At 41.0% G+C, this 27,121-nt stretch overlaps 1 protein-coding gene across 4 annotated transcripts; it reads right to left on the reverse strand.

The window, feature by feature from the left end:
• Nucleotides 1-368: 368 nt before the first annotated feature.
• On the reverse strand, nt 369-27,121 carry MRPS5 (mitochondrial ribosomal protein S5). Of its 4 annotated transcripts, XM_032269479.1 has the most exons (13): nt 26,828-26,920; nt 26,524-26,689; nt 22,325-22,405; nt 17,837-17,974; nt 14,842-14,967; nt 13,113-13,346; nt 11,387-11,421; nt 9,580-9,670; nt 7,662-7,708; nt 6,822-6,879; nt 6,467-6,529; nt 2,946-3,082; nt 518-742 (listed from the first exon to the last, which is right to left on the reverse strand). In XM_032269479.1, the coding sequence occupies exons 2-13, from the start codon at nt 26,624-26,626 to the stop codon at nt 518-520; spliced, it is 1,338 nt and encodes a 445-aa protein (XP_032125370.1). In that variant the 5' UTR covers nt 26,627-26,689; nt 26,828-26,920. The 4 variants fall into 4 exon arrangements, with proteins under 4 accessions (XP_032125371.1, XP_032125370.1, XP_032125372.1 ...); XM_032269480.1 differs by lacking the exon at nt 26,524-26,689 and having other exon boundaries at nt 369-742; nt 26,828-27,121; XM_032269481.1 differs by lacking the exon at nt 26,828-26,920 and having other exon boundaries at nt 26,498-26,603.

Genomic DNA, 27,121 nt, shown 5'->3' on the forward strand with positions numbered 1-27,121 from the left:
GGAAACACAAGTCAAAATTATAATGGTGTACAATTAATACACCATTTAAAATTCCCAACAGTAGCCTACAGGCTTCCATTTCCACTGTGGAAAACAGTTTGGCAGTTCCTCAAGGTAGTCAAGTTACTTAACTGCTCTGTAAAATGAAGTTAACCACATTAACTTTGGACGAATGAGTTAATATATATATTAGCTATAGTTATTATAGCAATCATTATTGTGCATATTACTGATTGGGTCAGATTATTGGCCCTGTCTCCCTAACTCACTTACTTTTGCTACTTTGGATGAATATTTAAAATAGTCTTGAACTGAGATATACATGTAAAGATCCTATCACACTGGCATGTACCATGTGCTCAATAAACGAAAGCTATAATTATTTATTTCTCAACAGTTTGAAGATTAAACTTTCCTCAAAACAAACAAAAAACAAGGCAACACCCCAAGCTGTGAGGGGCTGAGTCTCTCCTGGGTGCAGGGCAGCACAGGCACTGGCTGCACAAGGCCAGAAAGGTTACGTGGCACCTCTCTTTAAATTAGACCACACAGAGCCTTTAATTCCCTGCGCAGTCTTCACGTCTTGCCAGTCCAGTTTGATGTCTGGAACTTCATCTTCTGGCTCCGGATCCTTACTCAATGCCCCCCGGGGGGAGGCAACCACAATGGGCAGAGGACCACATTCTTCCCGGATTTCCACAACATGGAGGCCCTTCTTATCAGCCAGCTGTTGATGGGTTTCCTAGGCCAGACCAAATTGACAACAGGTTAGGTCTGAAGTACATTTGCAACGTAAAGAGCAGGAACTTCCACAGGGAGAAGGAAGCCAGCAGTACAGCCTAGGGGAATTCAAAGGCCATTTCAGTGGATTTGGGTTAATGTGTTTTGTGGCTAAACTCTGGTAACCTGTCATGTGTGGTGCCATTTCAGCCTCATCTGCCCACCCCAAACTGGGACAAAGGAAGGCCCTTGGCCACTGGTCCCTTGCCTTCTAAACCCTCCTGATTATGCACCATGCTATTCCAAACACTGAACTTGAATCTCACCAATCCCCTAGATCTAACTACCAATTTACAGTAAATATACAGGAGAGGACATTAAGGACCCCACAGGTGTTTTAGTCAGCAACAAACCGGGAAGCACTACGAAACAAACAAGCTGGATTCCTCAGCAAAAAAATCATAAGGGGCAGGGGGAAGACGAGGGGAACCTATTGAAAAGACATAGCAAAAACATACAATACATTGACCTGTTCTACAGCCTGATTCAAACACTTTGTGTAAAAAGCATTTTTTTAATCTAACAAGTGGAATTTGTTCATTTGTTTGGACAAATGTTCATTAGTCCAAATGTTCATTTGTATGAACACTGTTCAAATGTTCATTTGTATGAACACTGTTCAAATGTTCATTTGTATGAACGCTGATAGGATATTTAACGATACAAGTTACTGTTAAATTTTTAGGTATGATAATAGTATTATAGGGTATTTTTAAATGCTTATCTTTTAGAAAATATATACTAAAATATTTAGGGGTAAAATAAAATGTCTGAGATTTGGCTGAAAATAACTGGGGGTGGTACTGAGAAGCAACTGGTCATGAGCTAGGTGACAGGGCCATAGGGATTCACTGTAGAGGGAGGCCACAGAGATCTGGAAGCAGGCAGATTAGTTCAGTAGACATTATTCACGGTACGACGACATACCTGATATGTCAATCCCATGATCCCAGGCCTTATGGCTGCCTTGCACTATTCTAATTCTATGTATGTTTGAAATTAGAAAAGAGATGAGCTGTTTCATAAACAAAATAAAATAATTTATATTGGTGTATCTTTCAATCAAAGGCATATCACCTAAATTGGTAACATCTTTTTCTTTTTGTGTTGCATATTAAATAATGCAACCTTTTATAGCTGATGGCATTTTAGGAGAGATGATATATGGTAATCATATCAGAAGGTTTAAAAGACTAACAGAAAACAAAAATATCACATAAAAGAACAAGTCTACTGGATCATAAATAAAACCTATCTAAAACCAACATCTTAATTAAACCTCTAATGTTTCAATTTAGAAGTGCTGTGAAAGATGTTTTAGGCAGTACCAACACACACAAAAAGCTGTTCAAAAACATCTTTTACCCAAAGCCTTCTTTTTCTTCTAATTTTCCTAGAGACGTGGAAAATTACTCCCTGGATCACTTTAACTAAAACTCACCACTGTACTCTTGAAGTGTCAGGAAGGCTGCCAAAGTCCTCACCTAACAGAGTTCAGCAAATGAAACCTACTGAACCTAATCTGCTCATCCATCTATGCTAAGGTCTACCCATCCTTTCAAGAGACAGGCCAGCCCTACTGGGCAAGCAGGACGGGTACCCAAGAATGGGGGACCAAGTGCAGTCACAACCCTCTCCTCCATGGTGGGTGACTGGAAGCTGGGCCCAGGATTCCCACCTATGAGGAATAGTAACCTGACAAGTTCATAGCTCCTTACCAACCCAGGCATCAGTCCAAACTACCTACACAGGTAACAGGAAGCTGACTGTGCTTGCCCTGAATGCAGAGGTGCCCTGAGTGCTTCACCCTAGCCCTGGCTGAAAGGACTAAATTAGAAAATGGACGTTCTCTTTTTATTTTACTTTCCCATACTTTCAGAGCTTTAGAACAACATGTGTTATTTTCATAGTAACACGTAGATTACAATTCCTGGCTTGAAATAACACTACTTAGAAAAACCCATGAAGTACTTTTTAAAAGGTAATTTTCATGAACTTTTCAGTGAATTTAACTAAACTGATGCAGCCACAGACAGCAAAGAATGCCCAATTCCTAAGGTGCCCACAGGAAAGCATCTTCAGGAGGCCCCAGGGCACGGTAGTCCCAACACGCACAACTGAAATACAAACTAAAACTTCTGTTTCAGACCCCGGGAGAAGGTTACCTGTCTGGAGAGCCCACGGAAGAGGCCCCGGGTGAGGTTGAGCATATTGAGGGACCCAGAGACCTTGGCATACATGTCTTTGATGCCAATGAGCCGGCAGATGGTAATGATGGCCCTGTGGCAGCGGAGGCCATAACCTAGAAATAGAGAAACCAGGTGAAACACAGCCCACTCGCCTGAAGTGGGCAGAGTCACCCTGCTGACTTTCACATGGCTTCAGGCTCAGGGCTTCGGGAAACTGGTTCATATTCTGGTATCACCACTTCCTAGTGAGTTGACCCTTGACAACTTACTTAACTTCTAAGAAGACACTTACTTAAACAGGATACTACAAGGATTAAAAAGATGACATCTATAAATATCTTGAACACAGAGGGCAAAAAAACAGGACTGTTATTAAGATTAACAAAGATGCATGAAAATTCTTGGCACCCCAGACCCACGTTAACTAAGGATGGAGGGACACATCTCTTCTCACCCTCCTTGACTGTTCTGTTGCCCTGAGCAGAGGGTCCACTTCCTCCTCCTGGAGAAGCTCTACTTTTCTTATGGTAACATATCCTTTCCCAGATTTCCTCCTAGCTACTGCCAAGTCGTTCCCTCCTTGCTGGCCTCCAAATCTTAGGGGGTCTCCCCTCCAGCCACTTGCCCTAGCCCTTTCCACCTGTAATCCCTTCTCCAGAGAGCTTTAAAAACACAAGCCAAACATGTTGCTCCCCATGTAATGACACCCCCCGCACTCACTGTTCTCGAGATTAAAATAAAGAACACCATGGCCTATACAGAGCCCTCTATGCCTGAGTCCTGCCCACCTCTGACCTCATCTAGAGACACACCACCTCCTGCTAGCATTCCTGCCTTGAGGACTGCACTTGAGATTCCCTCTGCCTGAAATGTCCACCCAGCTTTGCCCCCTTGGCTCCTTCTCACCTTCAAGGTCCCACTCAAATTGCTTCTCCTCAGACAGGCCTTCTATGACCATGCTACTCAAGATGGCATCCTTCCTTACACCTTCCTCCCTCCTACTCCTAATTAGGGCACTCAACGAAACCTGTTTATCCAATGTTTCCCCTCAGTGGAAGATGGCTTCCATAGAGCCAGGATATTATTTGTTTACGACAGTGTCCCCAGAGCCTAGAGCAGTACCTGGCAAACGCAGGTGGAGTGAGTGAATGTGAAGGGGCCCAAGTGTGGCCTCTAACATTATTATTTGCCAAGCATGAAACTAAGCACACACCTCTTCTACTCCAAGGCAGAAGATCTACTCTGGAAGTTGAACATTACTGTCTTTCTCGTTTGACTTTTTATGGTCAAGAACTATTCCTTCTACTTGAAAGGGCCAATGAACTGTGGCCTCCATAATTATGCTAAAGCATGCAAGAACTTAAGAGGATAGCTAAAGACAGGACACAATGGAGTCCTCTGTTCTTCCAATGTGGAGTTACTTACACATGTGCCCATGTGTGAATATAATGCACCCACGTCTGGATGAGCACAGGTGCACACACACACCTAGAGAGAGGTACATATGGAAGGGGGTATCATGCAGATTCCGGAAGGAGCTGAGAAGCAGCCTCTACCCTGCCACTGCTCTCTGGATTGACCCAGACAATAAGGCTCCTCCATACAATACCTACTTAGGAGTGCTGCTGGTGAGCATCGAGGTGTGTAATACACAGTACCTGGACCAGCACAGATACAGCACAAATGCTGGCCACTGTGTCACACATACACAAACACCCACGTGACAGTGGTTGTAGTCTTATGGTAATGATTTGATTACCTTCCAGGCAGAGACTATGTCAAAAAAACACTTGTTTGATAAAACTTAACGTGTATATTTATGTGGCAAAGTTTTGCAGAGCTGTGTGTGGAACTGAATACTGTCCTATTGCCAAGGTAGAAGTGTTCCATGGTTAAATAAGTTTGGAAACACACACTTTCCATTTCCCTTGGGAGATTCATATCCCATGGCAGTGCATTAAAGACTGCAACATTTACAAAGATGCACAAACAATTTTGGTGCCTTTCCTTAATCCTGTTCTGACATTTGGCATCCTTTCTGGATTAACACCTATTCTACCTCCCACAGAACTAGCAACACATAGGAACATCATTTAGGAAATGCCTATTTGTACATGTATGTACAAAATGTCTATAAATGTATACATATTTAGGAAATGTCTAAAAGTACTATAGGCTGTTTTAGCTTCAAAATCAGAATATTTAACCCCAATAAACAGGTAATGGTCTAGCTAATACAATACAGCTTTGATTAAAAGACAGGAAAGACTTTAAAAGGTAGCTTCTTCAATTAAATTAAAATTGAAGCAGTCATTCAGAAATCATCCAGATATAAAAATGTATCTAAACAACAGTGCCCAACATAAATATAATGCAAGCCACAAGCAGATGCATATACCTAATTTTAAACATTCTCATAGACGCATTTTCTAAAGTTTTTTAAAAGTTTATTTAGTAATGTGTTTTATTAACCCAATATGTCCAAACATTATCATTTAAAAATGTTATCAATACAATAACATTTTTGAAATATTTCATATTCTTTTTTTGTACTAGGTCTTTGAATTCTGGGGTGTATTTGACAATTAGAGCACATCTCAATAGCCCCATGTGAAGTGCTCACTAGCCAGGCCGGCTAGTGGTTACTGTGTGGGACAGCACAGATCTAAACCTTGAAGTCCACTCAACACCTTTTCTAATGACAAAATATATGGTTTTTATCCAGCATTTAAATGGTTAATTATGGTTTTAAAGCAGAAGGCAAGTTCTGGTGCATTAACACAACTGATTCTGTATTTGAGGGCTATTTATTTCCAAGCTATAGCTCTAGCAAGGTTGTATTAGAAGCTTTGATAAGAAATTTTAAATATAATGTTTTATCTCTTCTGACTGAAACTTTTTGAGATTTATATACCAAAAGTTACATAAAATCATTCTTTATTGTAGAACTACAGGTGAAATGCAAATCAGAATGTTCAAGAATCCTACACTCAGAGACCACTAGGCATGCTTGCCCTAGCACATAACCCTGAATTCTGCCTGCCTGCCTTCTTGTCCACAAAACAGGAAAGTCTATCTCTGCATCATCCCTGGTGCCTAGCTTAACACCCAGCTCACAGAAGACATCCAATCAGAACTTGATGAGCAGTAAACACCTGGACCTGAATAAGTTAGAACAGAAATGTCTAAAAGCATCAATGAATTCCCTGTGAGGAACTAATATTCCCACTCCTCCAAACTCTACTCCACTCAGTTGCTATTTCCCATTTCCAATGTGCTCTCCCCACCATCAAATATTCCTGGAACAAGCCTATGCTCACGGGAGCTGGTGTGCCTTGACTATTCTTTATTTCTCTGAGCCTCATCATTCTTAAATCTAATATGAGTTCTTAAATCAAGATGAATTCAACTAAAGACGAGCAAAAATAGAGGAGAGGACAGAACTGTTATAATTTCTCTGCTTTATCATCAACAAATGGTAAGAGTTTTAAGGTTACCTTTGGGTTGTTTCTTCATCTTGATATGTGTCCTTCTATATCTTAATGAAATATCATGGAATACTGGAAGGTAAAAACATAAACACAGAAGGTTTAGGTGTGTGACTTTAATGTCTTTGCAAATATTGCAAAGCAATGTATAGCAGCCTCAACCGCCAGTGCACATTCACCAAGGATAAATGATAAGCTCTAATTTCATTCACTTTACTAACCTTCTTAGGAGATTGTTTTCATAATTCATGTATTTGTAAGAATATAATAAGAGAGAACACAAAGATATCTATAGAGATATATTGCCACACATACTTTAACAAATGTAATCCTGCAAATTAAAAAAAAATAGATTAACACTCACTTGTATGGTCATCGTATCGTTCTATATAATGCAAATAGTGAACTGCTCTGTTCTTTGCCTGAAAGAAGGAAAATGTTTTTCTTAAATCTGTTGAAATTTACATCTTTTCAAGGACTCCAAAAATACTTTTAATAAAATGTTTCATTATTAAAAATTCATTTATGCAAAAAGGTTAGTATATACTTCTAAAATATAAGGACTTATTTTTTAAAACACTTAACCACAGTATCACTATCACGCCTAAAAAAAAGGAACAATAATTCCTGGCCAAACGTGGTGGTTTACGTCTGTAATCCCAGCACTTTGGGAGGCTGAGGTAGGTAGATCACTTGAGGTCAGGAGTTCGAGACCAGCCTGACCAACATTGAAAAACCCCATCTCTACCAAAAATACAAAAATTAGCCAGGCATGGTGGGGGGCACCTGTAATCCCAGCTACTTGGGAGGTGGAGACAGGAGAATTACTTGAACCCAGGGGACAGAGGTTGCGGTGAGTCAAGATCATGCCATTGCACTCCAGCCTGGGAAACAAGAGTGAGATACTATTTCAAAAAAAAAAAAAAAAAATTAACAAGAATTCCTTAGTATCTTCAAACACTCTATCAGTGTTGAAACTTCCACAGCTGTCTCCTAACTTGGCTAGGCAATTATAAATCTGATTAAATATGGTGTGAAGGAATGTAAGTACTTCTGAAACTGATTTTTATGCGCTAATTAACTCTTGACAGCAAGCCTCCTGGAAAGGTTCTGGCAAAAATTATCTTTTTGTGGTTCCCACTGTGTCTAGCATATAGCTTACTTATCTTTTACTGAGTGTCAACCAAGAAAAGAATGTACATACTTTCCTGAAAGCATCCAACCGGTCAGCAGCTTTCCCAAGAGCAAAACCTTAAAAAAAAAAAAAAGCAAAACTAAGAAAAGAGACAAAAATTTGGCCCATATGGCTTTCGCCACATTTCAAGTTTCACCTCCTACAATATTTTCTGGCACTTTGTTTTTCCACCACCCACAAAAGACTTGCTATACAAAACCAATAACCGGCTGGGTGTGGTGATTCACACTCGTAATCTCAGCACTTTAGGAGACTAAGGTGGGAGGATTACTTGGGTCCAGGAGTTTGAGACCAGCCTGAGCAACATAGCACGACTCTGTCTCTACTAAAAATAAAATTTTAAAAATTTGCCTGGCATGGTGGTGCCTATCTGTGGTCCCAACTACTTGCGAGGCTGAGGTGGGAGGATTACTTGAGTTTGGGAGTTTGAGGGTACAGAGCTATGACTGTACTCCAGCAAGCAGCCTGGGCAATAGAGCAAGACCCTGTATCAAAACCAAAAAAAACAAACAAAACAAAAAAAAAAACACTAACAAAACACGAAGCTACAGAGATCTGTTTTGAATTATTCTGGAAATAATAAATTTAGACGTATTTATAAAAGCCAAGGTTAGATGTGGCCTTTTAAAAATAGCTAGATAAAATACACTCAACTTTTAAAAAACTAAGTATGTTCTAAATTAATTAGGTAATCACTTTGAACAGTTAGAGATAGATTAAAAGGGGCCAGGCATGGTGGTTCATGCCTGTAATCCCAGCACTTTTGGAGGCCAAGATGAACAGATTTCTTGAGCTCAGGAGTTCAAGACGAGTCTGGGCAACATAGTGACACCCTGTCTCTACAAAAAATACAAAAATTAGCCAGGCATAGTGGTAGGTGTCTGTTATCCTTGCTGCTCAAGAGGCTGAGGTCGGGGCATCACTTAAGCTCAGGAGGTTGAGGCTGCAGTGAGCTGTGATGATGCGACTGCACTCCATCTGGGGTGACAGAGCAAGACCCTGTCTCAGGAAGGAAAAAAGCAAAACAAAACAGAACGGGTGGGAAAAAACATCCATTGCTATAAAGTAAAACCATGATTTCACTGGAATGTCAAATGGAATTCAGATTTTAATTAACCAGGAATCCAAATCAATGACTCTTTAGTTTACAAACTCTTAACTATGAAATATGGTTTACCAGCAGTTACAGAGATGCTGCCATTATTTGCTGCCACTTGTATCTTGTTTTGAACAACACATTTTGTTTTTACATTATACAGGGAAAAATAACATAAGACAATACTGCTCTATACGATACATGGGACCTCTGAGACCTGGGACAAAAGAGGCTGTGAATGCCAATTCCCAGTTTAAACAAAACAAAACCATGGAAGTTCTAGAGGAAAATATGGGGAAACTTATTAATATTTATAATCTTCAAACGATGCTTTCGAAGCAAGACAGAAACCCAGTCATGATAAAAGACTGATACACTTGCCACAGAAAGGCTTAAAACTTCTGTGTGGGGAAAAAATTAAAACCTAAGTCAAAATATCTGACTGACAAAGGGCTAATGTCCTTAACTTACAAACAGCTTATACCAATCAGTAAGGAAAATAATAACCACCCAATAGAAAAATGGTCAAAGCACATAAATGAACAGATCTCAAAAAAAAAAAAAAAATGATGGCTAATAAACATGTAAAATGGTGTTCAAGCTCTCATACTTTAAAAAATACAAATAAAAACTGAAAAAGGTATTTTCATCTTTTCTCTCTAAGGGATGTCAGGGGCTTAACACAAGCTTTATGAACCCAAACCACTAAAAGGTTTAATCAGTGGAAAACGTCTGGCCAGCAGCATGATACTGTGGGCTTCACAGCATGGGCCCGTACCACACCTGTCCCTGCACACCACCGCCACTGAGGTGCCAACACTCCCCACTTACCTGCAGCTCCTCTTCCGTTCCCCACAGCCACCAGGACACGGACTGATTTCTTTCTTCCCTCTTTCGCTGTCATACTGAAAACATTTCTTACCTAAAAGGCAAAATGTCTCAGAAATATAGCACATTAAGAAAATCTGAAGGAGGCAACTGGAGGGATCTGCCTTTCTTGCAGGCATACATGGTGAACAGGCACACACAGAGAACATCCTCCAACTCCCGAGCACAAGTAGCAGACTTTCTCCAAACAAAACCTCCTCCTGGACTGTTTCAGGAAGAAAACAGAAACGAGACTTTCTCTTCGTTTCACAGGGTTAGGAGAGGGTTCAACTGAGAAAACCTTTAAAGGAATTTGACATTATACATCTCGATATATCCTGTCTTAATGAATGTACCACAAGAAAGAAAAAAGTTGCTGATCAAACTTTGATATAGTTTATCACTGACTGTAAGATGTATCCCCATGTCAGAGATGTTAAAATGTGAGGAAAACAATCCTTAGAAATTATGACATGCAGTATACAGACATAACCAGCACAGGACTGGCTCTCTATGCTAAGGATTAAGGTATTTGATTGTTTTGAGACAAGAGTTTCACTCTTGTTGCCCAGGCTGGAGTGCAATGGCATGATCTCAGCTCACTGCAATCTCTGCCTCCCAAGTTCAAGCAATTCTCCTGCCTCAGCCTCCCAAGTAGCTGGGGTTAGAAGCATGTGCCACCACACCTGGCTAATTTTGTATTTTCAGTAGAGACCGAGTTTCTCCATGTTGGCCAGGCTGGTCTTGAACTCCTGACCTCGTGATCTACCCACCTTAGCCTCCCATAGGGATTACAGGTGTGAGCCACCATGCCCGGCAGGATTAGCATATTTGGAAATATTTGGAAATACTTGCTTATTCTGAACTACAGGAAAATGTATATTTTTTTCTGTGTATTTAAAAGGCCAAGAACTATGAACTGTTAACTAAACTGCTTACACAGCAGCTGGCTCTCTAGTACATAGCTGTCTCTTTCCCACAAAATGGGGTTAAAAGGAAAGGGAGCTTGAATCCACCCCCATGGATCTTATAGAAAATCACCCACATATATACGAATTCTTCAAAGAGATTAACTTTCAAAAGCTCTAAGTGGGAATACCAAAGACATAATATTGGTAAACATTTTAAATCCTACAATGCAATTGATATGGAGGAAACAATACAGATATTAGGTGAGGCTCAATCACAAACTCAATAAATGATTATTCCACATGATATTAAACACTGAGCATTCAGTGCCAGCTCAAAGGGAAATTGACTATTTTAGAGAACGCTCTGGAAAGTGACTATAGTTTACTTGATACAGGCTTTAGTTTCAAAGGCCTGTGAGCAACCCAGAGACCATTTCCCCATTAAAAACCAGACATGCACCACAACTTTAAGCTTTCTACCCTGCCCCAGGGCTCCACCCAACCCCAGCTTCCTGCACTGAGTGCTAGATACAGCTGGTCTATAATTCAAAAATAGACTCCAATGCTACTTTAGTCTTAGGAAAGAGGAAATTTAAACCTCATCTACAAATCCTGTAGTTAACAATACCACCTTATCATAAGACCTCAACCTGGTAGCACCCCCACAAAGAGTGCAGTAGTCAGAAGAGCCAGTATCAAGTAAATGAAATTAAAGTTGCATAATTTCCTTCCCCAGATCAGCTGTGTGTAAGAAATAGTCATGCCAAAGCATTCCCTCACAGTTCCTCTTCTTCTGTCCCTGCCCCACCCACCCCAACCTCTCCAAAGGCTTAACCAGGTATTTAATTCTACAAGCCTACCTCAAGTATTCTGGTATCAAAATCCTCGTATGTTTCTGCAGGAAGAAAAGAAACAGGCGTACAGATGAAATGTGCGTACACTAACATGAAAGCATTTTCAGCATGGGCACCATCATAGATCTTTGGTCCTACTCTCAAGGTCATGCCCCAGTCACCCCTCATCACTAGAGACTGCTCCACCAGTTAAGTTCATAACCTCAGACAGTGATCTCCCCACCTGCACCCTCCTCCCCATCCATCTCTATCTCATCAGCTTCTGGCCCCTCCAGACCCTGGATCCCTGCTTTCCCTTTGCTTCCCTCTGTCTTCGCAGCCTCCCCCACTCAGCCAAGACACCATAGTCCATCATTTCCACCAGATCTTGTGAATGCCCTCAAATCCTTCACCCTTTGCTCTCTCCACACTAGCCAGACCTGCAGCTCTTGGCCACTCCTGACCTACTGGATGCCGCTAGAGAGAAGTCAAAGTATTCATATACAGGGGCCACTAAAAATTCATGGACTCCAATTCCATCAAGTCTTCCCTGCTGCCAGCTGGCCTTTTTGTCCTTTCAGTTAGGTCTCTCTCCACTTACCACTGCAGCCATTTCAAAGACTCTCTACGTTTTTTTTTTGTTTTGTTTTGTTTTTTTAACATTTTTGTCCCAGACAATTTCAATCAAACAAAAACAGAACAGCAGAACCAACAAAAGCTTATGTATGCATTAGTCAGCTCAACACACATCAACCCACAGCCAATCTTCTTTCCTCTAAACTCTGTTCAACTCTCACTCCACTGGCTAATTTCAAAGCCAGTTTCAGATACCCTACCTTTTCATAAATAACCTGGAGGCCATAATCATCAATGTCCCCACTTCACTCTCCGCAGATGATTCCACCTCTTCCTTACACACCAACTGCGGCCACATCACGCAACACCCTCCCCTATCTTTCCACTACAACCCCATAGGCTCACCTGATTCTCTGCCCTGCCCTTCCTTCTGTGAACAAGTGAAGCCATTTCTCTAGACTCTAGATCTGGGCTGTGTTGTGAGGGACTTGGTTCATTGACTTTGTCCTCTTCCTTCCATACCTTCCTCCTCCTGACTGAAGCATTTTGATCAGTTCTAAGCATGTTCCCTGGAATCTCTCCATTTCAACCTCTCCCCTCCTCTTGACGCCAAAGTTCTTAAGAAAGCAGTCAAACTCTCAGCTATTTCCTCTTCTCTCATTCATCGACAAGAACAGACTTCTTGGATGATTTTTACTGGTTTACATAGTCAAAGAGGGAGCGGGAAACTTTGTTTTCAAATTTGGCCTAAGTATTTTCAATATTTGCTTCATGTGTTCTTTTATAGGATTAATGACAACTATCTGCTTTGCTGACTTCTAGTATGGAAATAGCATTCCCAGGCCATGCTGCTCCACAGGTACCCCTGTGGCCAACAGTTTTTGGGAAACACTGTAACCTGCAGGCAACTCCTGCAGGTCTACAGTGCACAACCCCACATTTAAGGATCTGAGAAGGTACACAATAAACACCAGGACCCCAGTGCTTCCTATCCTGTTAGTAGAATACTTCTGGATTCCACAAAATACATTTGGGATATTAATATATGTTATTTCAAAGATGCTGAAATCTTTTTTGGAAAAAGGCAATATAAAGACAAATAATAATACCATTTCAAGGAAATTTTAAACAAGTACTCTCTCTGTCACAAAGGCAAACAAAACCAGGAGTCTGCTACCTCCATTAGGACCAGGGTCAGGGGGTCCAAGACTGACGCCTCCCCATGACCTTCCACTCCATCCTCGCTCCCGTTTAACCTTCATCTTCCTCCTTCGGTCCCACTCTTCCCTCTGCTGGATCATGTCTGCCTCCACCTTCTTCTGTTCTTCCTTGCTTCTTTGGGAAATGGTCTGCACTGCTCCATTTTTCATAAGAGGAACATTCAGACCAGGCCACAGAAAACCACAATGCCCTGAAGGTTTAAAAATATTATAAATAATAATTTTTTAAGTACCCATTTTCCAAGTGTTAAAAAGTCAGGCAATCCACGTACAGATAATGATGACACTGTTCACTGGAGCTTAAGCTAACATATTATCTTGGTAGATCACTTGGCACAATCAAAATTTTAAATGTACTTCATGGTATTACCTAAAGAAACACTCACATACAGGTACAAAGCATATGGATGCTTAAACAAGGATGTCCACTGAAATATTATTTGTAAAAGCAAGAAATGCAAGTAGTCCAAATGTCCAGCAATCGTGGACTGGTTAAATGAACCACAGCATCTCCAACATATGAAACATTCTGCATTAAATCAAAAGAACAAGGTAGCTCTCCAGGTTCTGATGTGGATTGGTTTCCAAGACCTATTATTGAATAAAAAAAGTAAACTGTCAGACAACAAGTACCATGTGACATAATCTAAATTATTTTTTTAAAGAAGATATCTATTTCTTTTTAGGTATTTATCCATAATACCTTTAGTAATACCTTTTTAGGTATTTATGTATTAAAAAACTGAAGGAAAGACACCAATATGAGGCCAGTGGTTTCCCTGAGGGAGAGAGGACTGAAGAAGGTAGAAGCAGCATCCAGAGGGACTTTAGGTTTCTCTACAATCTTTGCATTTTTTACTGAGAAAGTATACATACATGATTCTTATAATTTTAAAAAATAAGTGTTAAAAAAATAAGATATAAGGTAAGAAATAAAGAAAAACATCCAAGTAGACATGTGATGCTGAAGTGTGGTACCAGGTGTTTTCTTTATTCCTGAAAGGCCATTACTATCAAAGATGGTTTGTCAGCAAGCACAGTACAAGACGGGCTGACTGAAGTACACTACACTATTTTTACTCTTCCAAAATCATGAGTATAAACAATCATGTGTTCTAGGTGTCAACAAATTAAGGCCTACAGGCCAACTAAGCCCACCACTTGTTTTTGTAAAAGAAGTTTTACTGGAACATAGTGATGCCTATTTCACTGTGCTGTCTGTGGCTGTTAGTTGAAAAATTGGATGCTATACAGATATAAAGCATTTAAAAGTATTAAAAACCTAAAACATTTCTACAACAGCAGAGTTGAACAGCTGCAAAACAGACTATGTAACTTACAAGGCCAAAAACATTTACTGTCTTCCCTTTCCAGGGAATATTTGCCAACTCTCCATTTATTCTCTCTTTTACCACTAATCATAACCTCTTTGAGGGCACACACTGTTATAGGATATGACACACAGGGATATTTAATGCTTGCTGAATGAATAAATCCATTTCTATGGGATTTTCCTCCCCCAGAATCCTGGAAATGAGTAGTAAGTCATCTGGTTGAATTCTAAAACCACAGATTCCAGTGCCCTTCATGAGAAATGTTTTGATGCTTCTTGTTTGTAAAATATCCTTAAAATCTGGGGTAAAAAACTTTAAAAAGCATTTTAGTTGTTTTTATAAATAAGTTTACCTTCACCAATGATCTGACCCCTGTTCAAATCCTTTCTTTTCTTCTTTTTAGTTCTTTTGCCTCTTCCTTTTCTTGTTCCAGCACCAGTCTCTGCTAAAGCACCTTTCCACAGCTCACCTGCAGTCACTGTAATGAAACAGGGTTTTTGTTTTTGTTTTAATTTTGTAGTTTTCAAGCAATGGTCTATGCTCTCCTATTGAATAATAAGGGAAGTAGAGATCAGCTTATAGCTTTACCCATATATCACTGAGGTAATGAAAGCAAAATTAAATCATTCTTTGCACATATCAGATGGTTACATTTGGAAAGCCCAAGAAGAGACAATTCTATTACTTTCCTCCACAAAACTCTCACTATTTGATTTTTCCCTCTAACTGCTTAAAAGCCAGCATTTAAATCTCAGTTACTTACCAATAAGTTTTTTTCCCTGATATTTTATCAACCATGATGTAAGCCTCCTCCCTGTCCTCTTGCCTCTATTATAAGCAGTAAAATAACTAATAACTATCCTTCCTCAATATAAGTTTCCTAGTCCAAACATGAAACAACATTTCAATCTGAACCCATAAATCTGGACCACAATCTATAGTTATAAAATCAACTGTTGACCAGGCACATTCCTATAATCCCAGAACTGTGGGAGGCTAAGGCAGGAGGGTCACCTGAGCCCAGAGTGTGAGTCCAGACTGGACAACATAGTGAGACACTATCTCTACTAAAAATTCAAATATTAGCCAGGTATGGTGGCATGTGCCCATGGTCCCAGCTACTTGAGAGGCTGAGGTGGGAGGGTTGCTTGACCCCAGGGGTTTGAGATTACTATAATTATGCCACTGTACTCCAGCCTTGGAGACAGAGCAAGACTCTGTCTCAAAAAAGAAAAAGACAGCAAGTCATGAGTCAACCTTTGAATACCATTATGCTATTAAAAATGTTTTTAATCCTTTTTCAAATTATAAAAGTTATTTTTTTTAAATCTGGAAAATACAGAATGTAATAATCATAATCCCATTACCACTGTTGGATAAGAATGTACATTCTGCCTTTTTCTTTATACATGTATGCATAGTATATATTGGTTTGTGACTCTTTTCCCATATTCTTAAATATTATTTATGATCATAATGTTCTGTAATGGCTGTAAGGTGAATTAAGTTCTTTTAATAGAGATTTTACTATTTTTACAACAGGTCTAAGATTCTAAATAACCTAAAAGGCTAGTTAGAATACATCTACTCTCATTTCAATCCTGTCATTTTCCGGAAGGGCGAAGCTAGGTTAACATATACACCTATTAACTATCATAGTTATAAAAGATAAAGTTCATGTTTTATATATACACACATCTAAATAAATCCACTGTAGTATCTAATTTTATACACCAAGTTACTTCTCTCTTAAATCATGCTAAGTAATAGAGCTTGCTAATTTGAATCAAAGGGATTTAAACAGTGGATCCTCTACAGAAAAGGATAGGTTTGCAAGTACAAGGTTCAGTATTCGTAGGAAATCTTAACGAGTTTTGAAAAAGTGTGTCCTATTTCCTGGAGATTCAGAAAATCAAAGACTATTTCCTACTGAAACAGCAAAAACTAGCCACATGCTAGTTTCAACTGAGTTGGCCTCACTGGAGTGAATCTTACTATTACTTGGAGCCATAAACCCACAAAAGTACTGAGTCTTGTAACTGAGGAGGAACACCGGTGAATGAAGAGGGTCCGAGGCAGGGGTAGAACAACCATGAAGGATGAGGTCTCAGAGGGTAAGGCCACCTCTAGAACAAGGCTTTTTAGAACGGAAAAAGGCTATTGAAAAATAAAAATTCCCAAGGCTTGTAAATCTGATACACCCACTATAAGTCAACTCTTAGAAAAAACTGGGGCTACGGATACCAAGGGGAGAGACTAACAGCCCCAACTCTACCCATCTCTCTTTTCTCTGTACTGAAATCTGCAAGTTCAGCTAAGCCTATGTTGCTTAATCCCCCACCAAGACTTTTCTGTGTTGTTGCTACACAAATGACCTAGTTATCAGGAGATTTCCAAATTAAATCGAGCTGTATCTATACAATGAAATATTCTATGGTCGTAAGACTGAACTGCAGAAGTCCATTGAAAAATGTAATATATTACTACATGAAAAAAAGCAGCAAACTCAGTATTTCAGGGTAGTAGGAATACAGATGACTATCTCCTTTTTTTTTTCTGCATTTACCAAATATTCTAAACTAATAATGAACAGCCTTTGTATTACTAATTTCTTTTAACCTGCCTAATGCTGAGTTGTGAATTCAATCTCCATTTATTTACTTATTTAGGAGATGGAGTTTCCCCCTTGTTGCTCAGGCTGGAATGCAATGGCGTGATCACCTTAGCCTACCGAGCATCTGGGACTACAGGCATGTGCCAACATGCCCAGCTAATTTTTGTATTTTTAGTAGAGACAGGGTTTCACTAAATTGGTCAGGCCGGTCTTGAACTCCTGAGCTCATGATCCACTGGCCTCCCAAAGTGCTGGGATTACAGGCATGAGCCACTGCGCCTGGCCTTCAATCTCCGTTTATTACCTGACAAGCTAGTCTCAGTTTAGATTAGATTCTTTCAAATGCTGTCACAAATAAGAGTAATGTTAATGAATAAATCTCCTTAAAACTAACTTTTCCCAATTAGATGTCCTATCTCCTCAACTAAGGCACAAATGAAAACATGAATATATTCTTGGTGTGAATCTAAGTCAGCAAGGGATATTGGCCATGATTCAATATTTTTCAGGCCTCCAGTGCCCCAAACGAGGGGACTAAAGCAAACTAGAACTCCCCAAAATACAAGTGGTAGCATGTAAGATAATTCTAGGAGGTACATCAAGGAACATTTTCATTTTAACAGTACATTCTAATCATTAAAATCTTAATTCATGTAAAAAAGATGAAAAATTCAGATACAAGAAATCCTTTTCCTGTTTCAAGAAACAGGAAGTTTTTGGCCACTCTACATACATTTAGTGAAGAAACTATATGGTCTATACTGCTGGCCCATCAGGTGACTGGAAGAAGAAACACGGCATTGTGTCTGCAGCGCACGGCTCAAGCTGGCGTAAGGATGGGTGTCTCTGGTTCCCAGTGATGACAAAGGGCCTGTAGGCAGATGGATTAAACTTTGAGTTAGATGCTTCACGGCTGTGGAAAAACACTGCTAGCATCAAATAATCATTACTAACAAAAATAAGTCACTAAAATCCTGAACTTCTAAGAATCAGATTTTTAGGACAGTCTTCCTTTTAAAAATAAAACAAAACAAAACTTTTGACCAATAACAACCTAAATGCCCATCCTAACTGGGAAAGTTATAGTTCATCCACACAATGGGCACAATGTGTAAAGAAAGATTTGTCCATACCAGGGTTTCTGCACTGCACTCCATAACCTAGGTGAGCAGTCTACTCAGGGTGATTGGCACCCTCTGCTGTATGCAGCCAGCAACATACTGCGGTGGAAAGACCTGCAACTGGCCTGGTCAGAAGAGCAAGGTGCAGGAGAGCATGTACACTATCCTACCCTTCATGTCAAAAAACAAGGAGCGGCCATTAATGCACTTCATAGACTAACCCAGAATTATGCAGGAACCTGGAAACAACAGTTGCCTCTGGGGAAGAAATATGATACATTTAAAACTGGATATGAGGGACTTGCTTTTTTTGTATTTTTTGGAATTGTTATCACGAAATGCACATATTACTTGAAAAGTTTTTAAACATCTATGTCTTAGTGGCAGCATCTATTCAATTCATGGAGGGTAAAGTCCTGTGAAGGAAGAGGGGAGGGTGAGAATTGGTGGATGTGAAGAAATGGGAACTATTGCTAACACATAAGAGTGCACAAGCCCTTAAGCTTTGCATTTTAATAGAGACACTAGTGACTACAAGAGAAGTGATAAAGGAAATTAGAACAGCCCTAGAGAAAAGAAAACAAAGTTATTTAAGGGCATGGGCTTGAAAAACAGTGACAACGGCTATATTCAAGTCTACATGAAGTGATGAAGAAGATGGTAACAGCTGTATTATGGCCACAGAGGGCCACACACCAGCAATGATCTTACACGGCAATAACAAGTAGTATTAAATGGTTACAGTAAGCTATCGAAATATCTCCATTGCATATAGACACCGAAAAATAAAGGAACAATCTCCTTTTAATTAAACTAGATGATCTTTGAATGATTTTAGATGATCTTTAAAATCATTTAAATATCAAAATTTAATTAAAAGGAGGTTATTCCTCTCTTAATTAATTTAAATGATCTAACTAAACTAGATCATTTAATCCAACCCCTTCATTTCACAAAATAAACTTAGGTCTATGAGGTTAGGGAGTTACTGAAAGTCACAAGACTAGTTAGTAGGTGGGATTTAAACATTAATTCCAATTTCAGATGACTTACTAAACTGCACAGAGGTAGACAGATGACATCCTAAAGTCCCTCTCGACCTATTAGCTCACTTAAAGAATGAGTAAATAAAAAGCAGATGGGAAACACTGGCTTTTCATTTTTAAACTCAGGACTTCATCATTCCAAATCTCATCTCATGAAGCATACACTTTAGTTTTAGGTTTCCTTGTATGCTCTTTTTCTTTTCTTTTCTTTGTTTTTTTTTTGGCGATGGAGTTCTGCTCTCGTCACTCAGGCTGGAGTACAATGGCCATGATCTCGGCTCACTACAACCTCCACCTCCCAGGTTCAAGTGATTCTTCTGCCTCAGCCTCCTGAGTAGCTGGGATTACAGGCACCAACACCATACCCAGCTAATTTTCATATTTTTAGTAGACACAGAGTTTCACCATGTTGGCCAAGCTGGTCTTGAACTCCTGACCTTATGTGATCTGCCTGCCTCGGCCTCCCAAAGTGCTGGGATTACAGGCGTTAAGCCACTACACCTGGCCAACTCTTTAATTTTCAACAAAATATCTTACTTAATATTAGGTTACTTACATTAACATTAAAGAAGATATTTAATCTTGTACTATTTAGTACTGCAATCTCGGATATACTTCAAAAAGTGTAAAATTGTTACTAACAAATTTAGAATTCTTTAACCTTTTTTGAAAGCCTGAAATATTTCTCCTATCTAATAATGTACCTAAAAACGTCCAATTGTCAAAAGCAGAAAGAAATTGACTTTAGAGTTGAGAAACAGTCACTTATAATACACTGTTACAACCGACTTTGCTTAAAATGTGTTATAATTTTTAAAACAGGGGATGTCATCAGCTTATGCTAAATCACTCAGTTATAGATTATCCAACAATGATCAATTATCAGTTTTGCTCTCGTTCTCTGAATTATTATTAATTTCAGTCCATGAACTCCCCATCTCAGGAAACAGTTGCCCTGGAGTCCAAAATGCACTAAGCCCAAAAAGCACCCTCGTGTGGGTCAAGTCAAAGACCCACAGAGTCCTTTGGGAGGCCAAGGTGGGTAGATCACTTGAGGTCAGGAGTTCGAGACCATCCTGGCCAACATAGTGAAACCCTGTCCCTACCAAAAATACAAAAATTACCTGGGCGTGGTGGTACATGCCTGTAATCCCAGCACTTCAGGAGGCCAAGGTAGGCGGATCACTTGAGGTCAGGAGTTCTAACCATCCTAGCCAACATGGTAAATCCTGTCTCTACTGAAAATAGAAAAATTAGCCAGGCACGGTGGCACACGCCTGTAGTCCAAGCTACTCAGGAGGCTGAAGCAGAAGAATCACTTGAACCCCAGAGACAGAGGTTGCAGCGAGCCGAGATCATGCCATTGCACTCCAGCCTGGGTAACAGAGCAAGACTCTCAAAAACAAACACCACACAGAGTCTGATCTCGAGGGTTTTTTGTTTCAGCATTTACAGTTTTCACCATGATGAACTTCTTCCTCCTAATTTAAATCTTATCTATTACATCAAACCAGCTGATCAATGATGTGTTTGAGAGATTTTAGAAAACTATTGCTATTTGTCTGACCCATCTATTGCAGCACTCACAAAAATATAGTAATAGGTACTAAGGAAACTGTTACAGGAAAAAGAATGTAATAATAGAATTCTACCTAATTCAGCTATAAGTATATACAAACTTAATAATAAAAACACTGATCAGAGATCAATCAAAAGTGTGCTTATAACCATGTTGGAGAAAGCAGGGAAAATGAAGAGTTAAATTCTCAATTAACATAACAATGTTGACAAAGAATATCTACAACATAATTTATAAATATAACCAGAGAAAACTGAAATAATTAAAAAGTGTCACTGGCAATGAGAAGGAGTAGGAAAGGGATTGGTTTTAAAATATAATCCTTTTAGTACCTTTTTGGAAGTTCAACATTTTAAGAAATAATACAACAGTTCAAAGTAGAAATTACTATCCCTACTTTATGGATGAGGAAACCAGGGCTCCCAGGGTCACATTTGCACCTGGCTGCAAAGGATAGGAAGTGGTGGAGCAGAGAACTCTGCTTTCACTCCAACAGTCAGCCTCTTCCCCACCGAGCGCCTTGCCAGGGGCTGTCCCCATGGCCGTAACCGCTCTGCTCTACTTTCCTCACAGAAGCCCTCTCTAGGCCCACATTAGCTCAGGCTGGGGACCCTGCCTGGCTCACAGTAATACAGGAAGCATCTTGTGAGTGAGTGAGTGAGTGAATGAATCAATCAACCAACAAGTGAACAGACAAAGCGAAGAGCCCAGGTCTGCTAAGCTCCTCTCCAGGACCTCTCAACTGAGGTATAAAGGCATCTCACAAGTGAAGTTAACAAGAGGAAAGGGAACAAGAGTAAAAGCCAAGCCTAGCAATTGAGAGTTCCCAGGACTCAAGGGGACAACAAGATTTCAATTCAGTCCTAACTATAGTCCATGTAAAAAAAGCAGGATTTAACAGATCGCAAGTACAATGGGCTCAGCATGGGTTGGCTTCCTTCCTTCCTTCCTAGAGAGTGAATGAAGAGAGGGCCCTGTCCTATGGCAGTGAAAGGCAGTGAAGGCCTGGTGCTACAGTACGAGAAAGCATCACAGTCTCCAGACAGCTCAGGTCCCAATCCTGCCAGGTACTGGCTGTGTGTTCCTAACAAGTCACTTAGCCTCTCAGAGACTCACTTCATTGTCTATAAAATGGGAATAATAACTACCTCATAAAAACTGGTGTGAGGATTAATCAAGGTAATAGCTCTAAGTCTAATACACAGAAACAACCCAGTAATTATTATTTAGTTATTATTTTTTAAAGTGTGGAATCATAACAATTGCAATCGTTAAGAAATCTGAAAATATTCTTCAGATCCTATGTATTTCTATCATAAAGAATGTGATTATTGCAGTAAGACTAACCAGGCTAAAAAATGAAAAAAGAAGAGAGAAGAGAAAAAAGCAGATGATTATTTACATTTTTAAAAACTATAGAAAATACTCCAACATTACATTTTATGAGAAAAGGTAGTAGCATTAATGAATCTCACCATTGCTGAGAGCAGTCTTCCATGCCAAAACAGAAGCTGTTGGTAAGGTGCTTAGGGAAAGCTGTCTCCCCAATAAATGACCTGCAAATTAGAAAAAAAAAAAAAAAAAAAAAAAGAAGATACATTTCTACATGAAAAGGAACATTTTAAACAGTAACACCCACAAAATATATCTATAGAATAAAGAATCAAGACAAGGGAAGAAGTAATTTCTGGGCTCCAGGACAACTTGTCAAGTAGCTGACATCAGATCTCATCTTCTCCCTTCAACCTCACATCCAACTAGTTACCAAGCCCTTCAGTTTCCTCAAAAGTCAATCCACCTGCCAGCTGTACCTTTTCCTGTGGCCTCAATGACTCTTATTTGCTCAGGTTTCATCATCACTCAGCCACAGAGTAACAAGAGTTTCCTAGTAGGTTTCCTGCTTTCAATTTCTCCCCCTCTGCTTCATGGCTTTTCTAAAACAGGTCTGTCACTTCACAGCTCTGACAGATTATTCTCTGGTTCCCTACTCCCTTCAGAACAAAGTCAAAACTCAGCATAGCCTACAGGCCTGCCACATGGCCCTAAACTTCCACACCAGCCTGCTGCCCCACCTCTTTCTCCTCCATCCTCCCTCTGGCCATGCCAAACTTATAGTCAGTCATGAACCCGCTGTGCTCTTGCATACTTCTGTGTCTCTGCAAGGTTCTCTGTCTGAAACATCACCTCTTAGTGAAGGCTCCCTGATTCTGCAGTGTTCCCGCTTTCCTCTGGAACCCCCACAGCATCAGGCTGACTGTACTGTGTGCCCCCTCACACACTGTGGTACTCCAGAACAGGCTCCAACAAAGCATTTATGGCAAGTGATTTTTGACAAAAGTGTCAACACCATTCAATGAGGAAAGAATCATGTTTTCAAGAAGTGGTGCTGGGACAACTGTATATCAACATATAAAAGAATGAAGTTGGCACCCTGTCTCACATCATATATAAAAATTAATTCAGGCCGGGCGCAGTGGCTCAGGCCGGTAATCCCAGCACTTTGGGAGGCTGAGGCGGATGGATCATGAGGTCAAGATATCAAGACTATTCTGTCCAACATGGTGAAACCCCGTCTCTACTAAAAACACAAAAAATTAGCAGGGTGTGGTGGTGCACGCCTGCAGTCCCAACTACTCGGGAGGCTGAGACAGGAGGATCGCTTGACCCCGGGAGGCAGAGGTTGCAGTGAGCTGAGACTACACCACTGCACTCCAGCCTGGCAACAATGCGAGACTCCGTCTCAAAAAAAAAAAAGAAAGAAAATAAAATTCAAAATCAAAAAAATTAATTCAAAATGAACAAAAGACTTATAGGTAAGAGCTAAAACGATGAAACTTTTAGAAGAAAACATAGGGGTAAATCATCATGACCTTGGATTTTGCAATGGCTTCTTAGATGAGACACCTAAAGCACAACAACAAAAAGAAAAAAATAGATCAATGAGACTTCACCAAAATTTAAAACTTGTGGCTTCAAAAATACTATCAAGAAAGTGAACAGACAACACACAGACTGGGACAAAAATTTTGCAAATCATCTATCAGATATAAGGGTCTTATACCTAGAATATATAAAGAACACCTACAATTCAACAATAAAAAGACAACCCAATTTAAAAGTGGGCAAAATATTTCAATAGATATTTCTCCAAAAAACATACACAAATGGCCATTAACACATGATAATATGCTTATTCATGAAGGAAACGCAAATCAAAACCACAAACTGATACCCCTTCACATCCACTGGGCTGGCCAGGTACAGAGGCTCATGCCTGTAATCTCAGCACTTTGGGAGACCAAGGCGGAAGGACTGCTCCAGCCTTCCAGGAGTTCAAAACCAGCCTGGTCAACATTGTGAAATCCTGTCTCTACAAAAAAATTTTTTTAATTAGCCAGGTGTGATGGCACACATCTGTAATCCCAACTACTCAGTAGAGTGAAGTGGCAGGGGTTACCTGAGCTCAGAAGGTCGAGGCTGCAGTGAGCTGTGACTGTGCCACTGCACTTCTACCTGGGCAATGGGGTGAGACCCCGTATTAAAAAAAAAAAAAAAAAAAAAAAAAAAAACCCCACATCCACTAGGATGGCTATAGTCAAAAAGACAGATATTAAGTGCTGGCAAGAATGTGGAAAAACTGGAAGCCTCATATACTGCTAGGAATGTAAAATGGTACAGCTACTTTGGAAAACAGTTTGGCAGTTCCTCAACACCTAAACATAGGTCTCAGCACAGTGGCTCACCCTATAATGCCAGCACTTTGGGAGGTCAAAACAGGAGAACGGCCTGAGCTCAAGAGTTAGAGGCCAGCCTTGGCAACATAATGAGACCCACTCTCTACAAAAAGTAACAAAAAACTAGCTGGGCATGGTGGCATGCACCTGTCATCTCAATTACTCAGGAGGCTGAGGCGAGAAGATCGCTTGAGCCCATTAGATGGAGGCTGCAGGGAGCCGTAGTGAGTGTAGTGATCGTGCCACTACACTCCAGCCTGGGCGACAGAAGGTGTGAATGAAAGAAACATTAAACATAAAGTTTCCATAGGACCCAGCAATTACAATCCTAAGTATATACCCAAGAGAAATCAAAACATACTTACAAAAACATTGCACACAAATGTTTCTAGCAAAATAGACCTAAGAGCCAAAAGGTGGAAACAAACCAAATGTTCAACTGATGAGGAGATAAACAAAATGTGGTATTCATACAATAGAATATTATTCATCCATAAAGGATGAAGTACTGGTATATGCTACAATGATGAACCTTTACAACATTATGCTAAATGAAAGAAGTCAGTCACAAAAGACCACATATTACATGATTCTACGGATACGAAATGTCCAGAACAGGCAGGTTACAGAAAGAGAGGGAAAGTACATCAGTGGTTGTGCTGGAGGCCAATGGGAAGATGGGGAGTGACGGCTAAGATACATGTTTTCTCTTTGGAGTGATGATAATGTTGGCTGCACCGCTCTGGTGATATAATAAAAATCATTGAAACATACACTTTAAATGGATTAATTGTATGGTATGTGAATTATATCTCAACAAGGAGGCTATTACCAAAAACAAAAAACAGGCTTTGGAGTCAGGTGGTGTGAGTGCCAAATCTGATGTCCACCTAGTCTAACCTTAAGCAAGTTTCTGAATCTGTGTGCCTTAACCCCCTCATTTGTTAAATGGGAGTAACAGTCTCTATCTCACGAAGGCATTGTGAAGATAAAGTGAGGAAAATGAAGGAAAGCTACAACAGCTAGGAGCTATTTGAACAGGGCCTTGAAAAAGGAGGAGACTGCAACAACATGGACAAAAGAATGTTCTAGTCAGACTTTCTGCCAAATGACTGCAAAGACTGCAGCTAAATTAGTTTAAAAATATATATATTCGGGTTTTAGGGATCTTCAGATTTCGAAACTACAATCGCTGGATTGTGAACCTCCAGTAAAATTGAGCAAACAAGGCCGGGCACGGTGGCTCATGCCTGTAATCCCAGCACTTTGGGAGGCCGAGGTGAGCAGATAAAGAGGTCAAGAGATTGAGACCGGCCGGGCGTGGCGGCTCAAGCCTGTAATCCCAGCACTTTGGGAGGCCGAGGCGAGTGGATCACGTGGTCAAAAGATCGAGACCATCCTGGTCAACACGGTGAAACCCCGTCTCTACTAAAAATACAAAAAATTAGCTGGGCATGGTGGCGTGTGCCTGTAATCCCAGCTACTCAGGAGGCTGAGGCAGGAGAATTGCCTGAACCTAGGAGGCGGAGGTTGCGGTGAGCCGAGATCGCGCCATTGCACTCCAGCCTGGGTAACAAGAGCGAAACTCCGTCCCAAAAAAAAAAAAAAAAAAAGAGATTGAGACCATCCTGGCCAACACGGTGAAACCCCGTCTCTACTCAAAAATACAAAAATTAGCTAGGCGTGGTGGCACGCGCCTGCAGTCCCAGCTACTTGGGAAGCTGAGGCAAGAGAATTGCTTGGGCGCGCGGGAGGCGCAGGTTGCAGTGAGCCGAGATGGCGCCACGGCACTCCAGCCTGGCGCCTGGCGACAGAGCGAGACTGTCTAAAATATATATATATATACTGCGCAAACAGAAAATGCAAGTCTATCATGGAGCGTAATGCTGGAGGGCAAGCCCACCCCGACATTACCAAATGAAACCGGGGGTCGCGCGCACCCCAAAGGCGATACTGGCCAGTTCCCGCTCCTCTTTGCCAAGCACGATCAAGCGGTTTCGCGAAGGAAAGAACCCTGGAGAACGACGTCCAGTTCCCCCTCATTTTACAGACAAGAGCTCCGCGACCCAGAGAAGGAGAGGACGCGGGCAAGGTCACACAGCGGGTCTGCATAGGGTGGGAGCATGGCGTGAAGTACCGGGCCACGGCTTCTCGCTTCCCTCCGCCCAGGCTTCTGCAGGCCCCAGGCGAACCACCACCTCCCCGCCCGCTGACAGCCCCTGCTCCCGGCGTCCCAGCTCTCACCCGCCGTCAGGGTGCATAGCGCAGGGAGGCAGCCCGCAGCGCGCACCGCCGTCGCCATGCTGGAGCCCGAGCCGCGACTTGGCCTGCGCCCAGGGCAGCCTTGCCCACCGCCTACCGCGACTGCTCCTCATCAAACGGTGGGCCTCGGCCCGCAGCTGAATTCCCGAAGCCTGAGTCTACACCGCAGCGCAGGCCGGGGGGAGGACTGTCCGGACCGGCTACACTGCAGGTGGAGCCCGGCACGGCCGCGGACAGCCCCGCGGGGGCCTCGCGTTAGGACCCGAGGGCGGGGCT

The sequence above is a fragment of the Sapajus apella genome, unplaced genomic scaffold (assembly GCF_009761245.1).
Source record: "Sapajus apella isolate SASKATOON/1434 unplaced genomic scaffold, GSC_monkey_1.0 scaffold193, whole genome shotgun sequence".
NCBI lineage: Eukaryota > Metazoa > Chordata > Mammalia > Primates > Cebidae > Sapajus > Sapajus apella.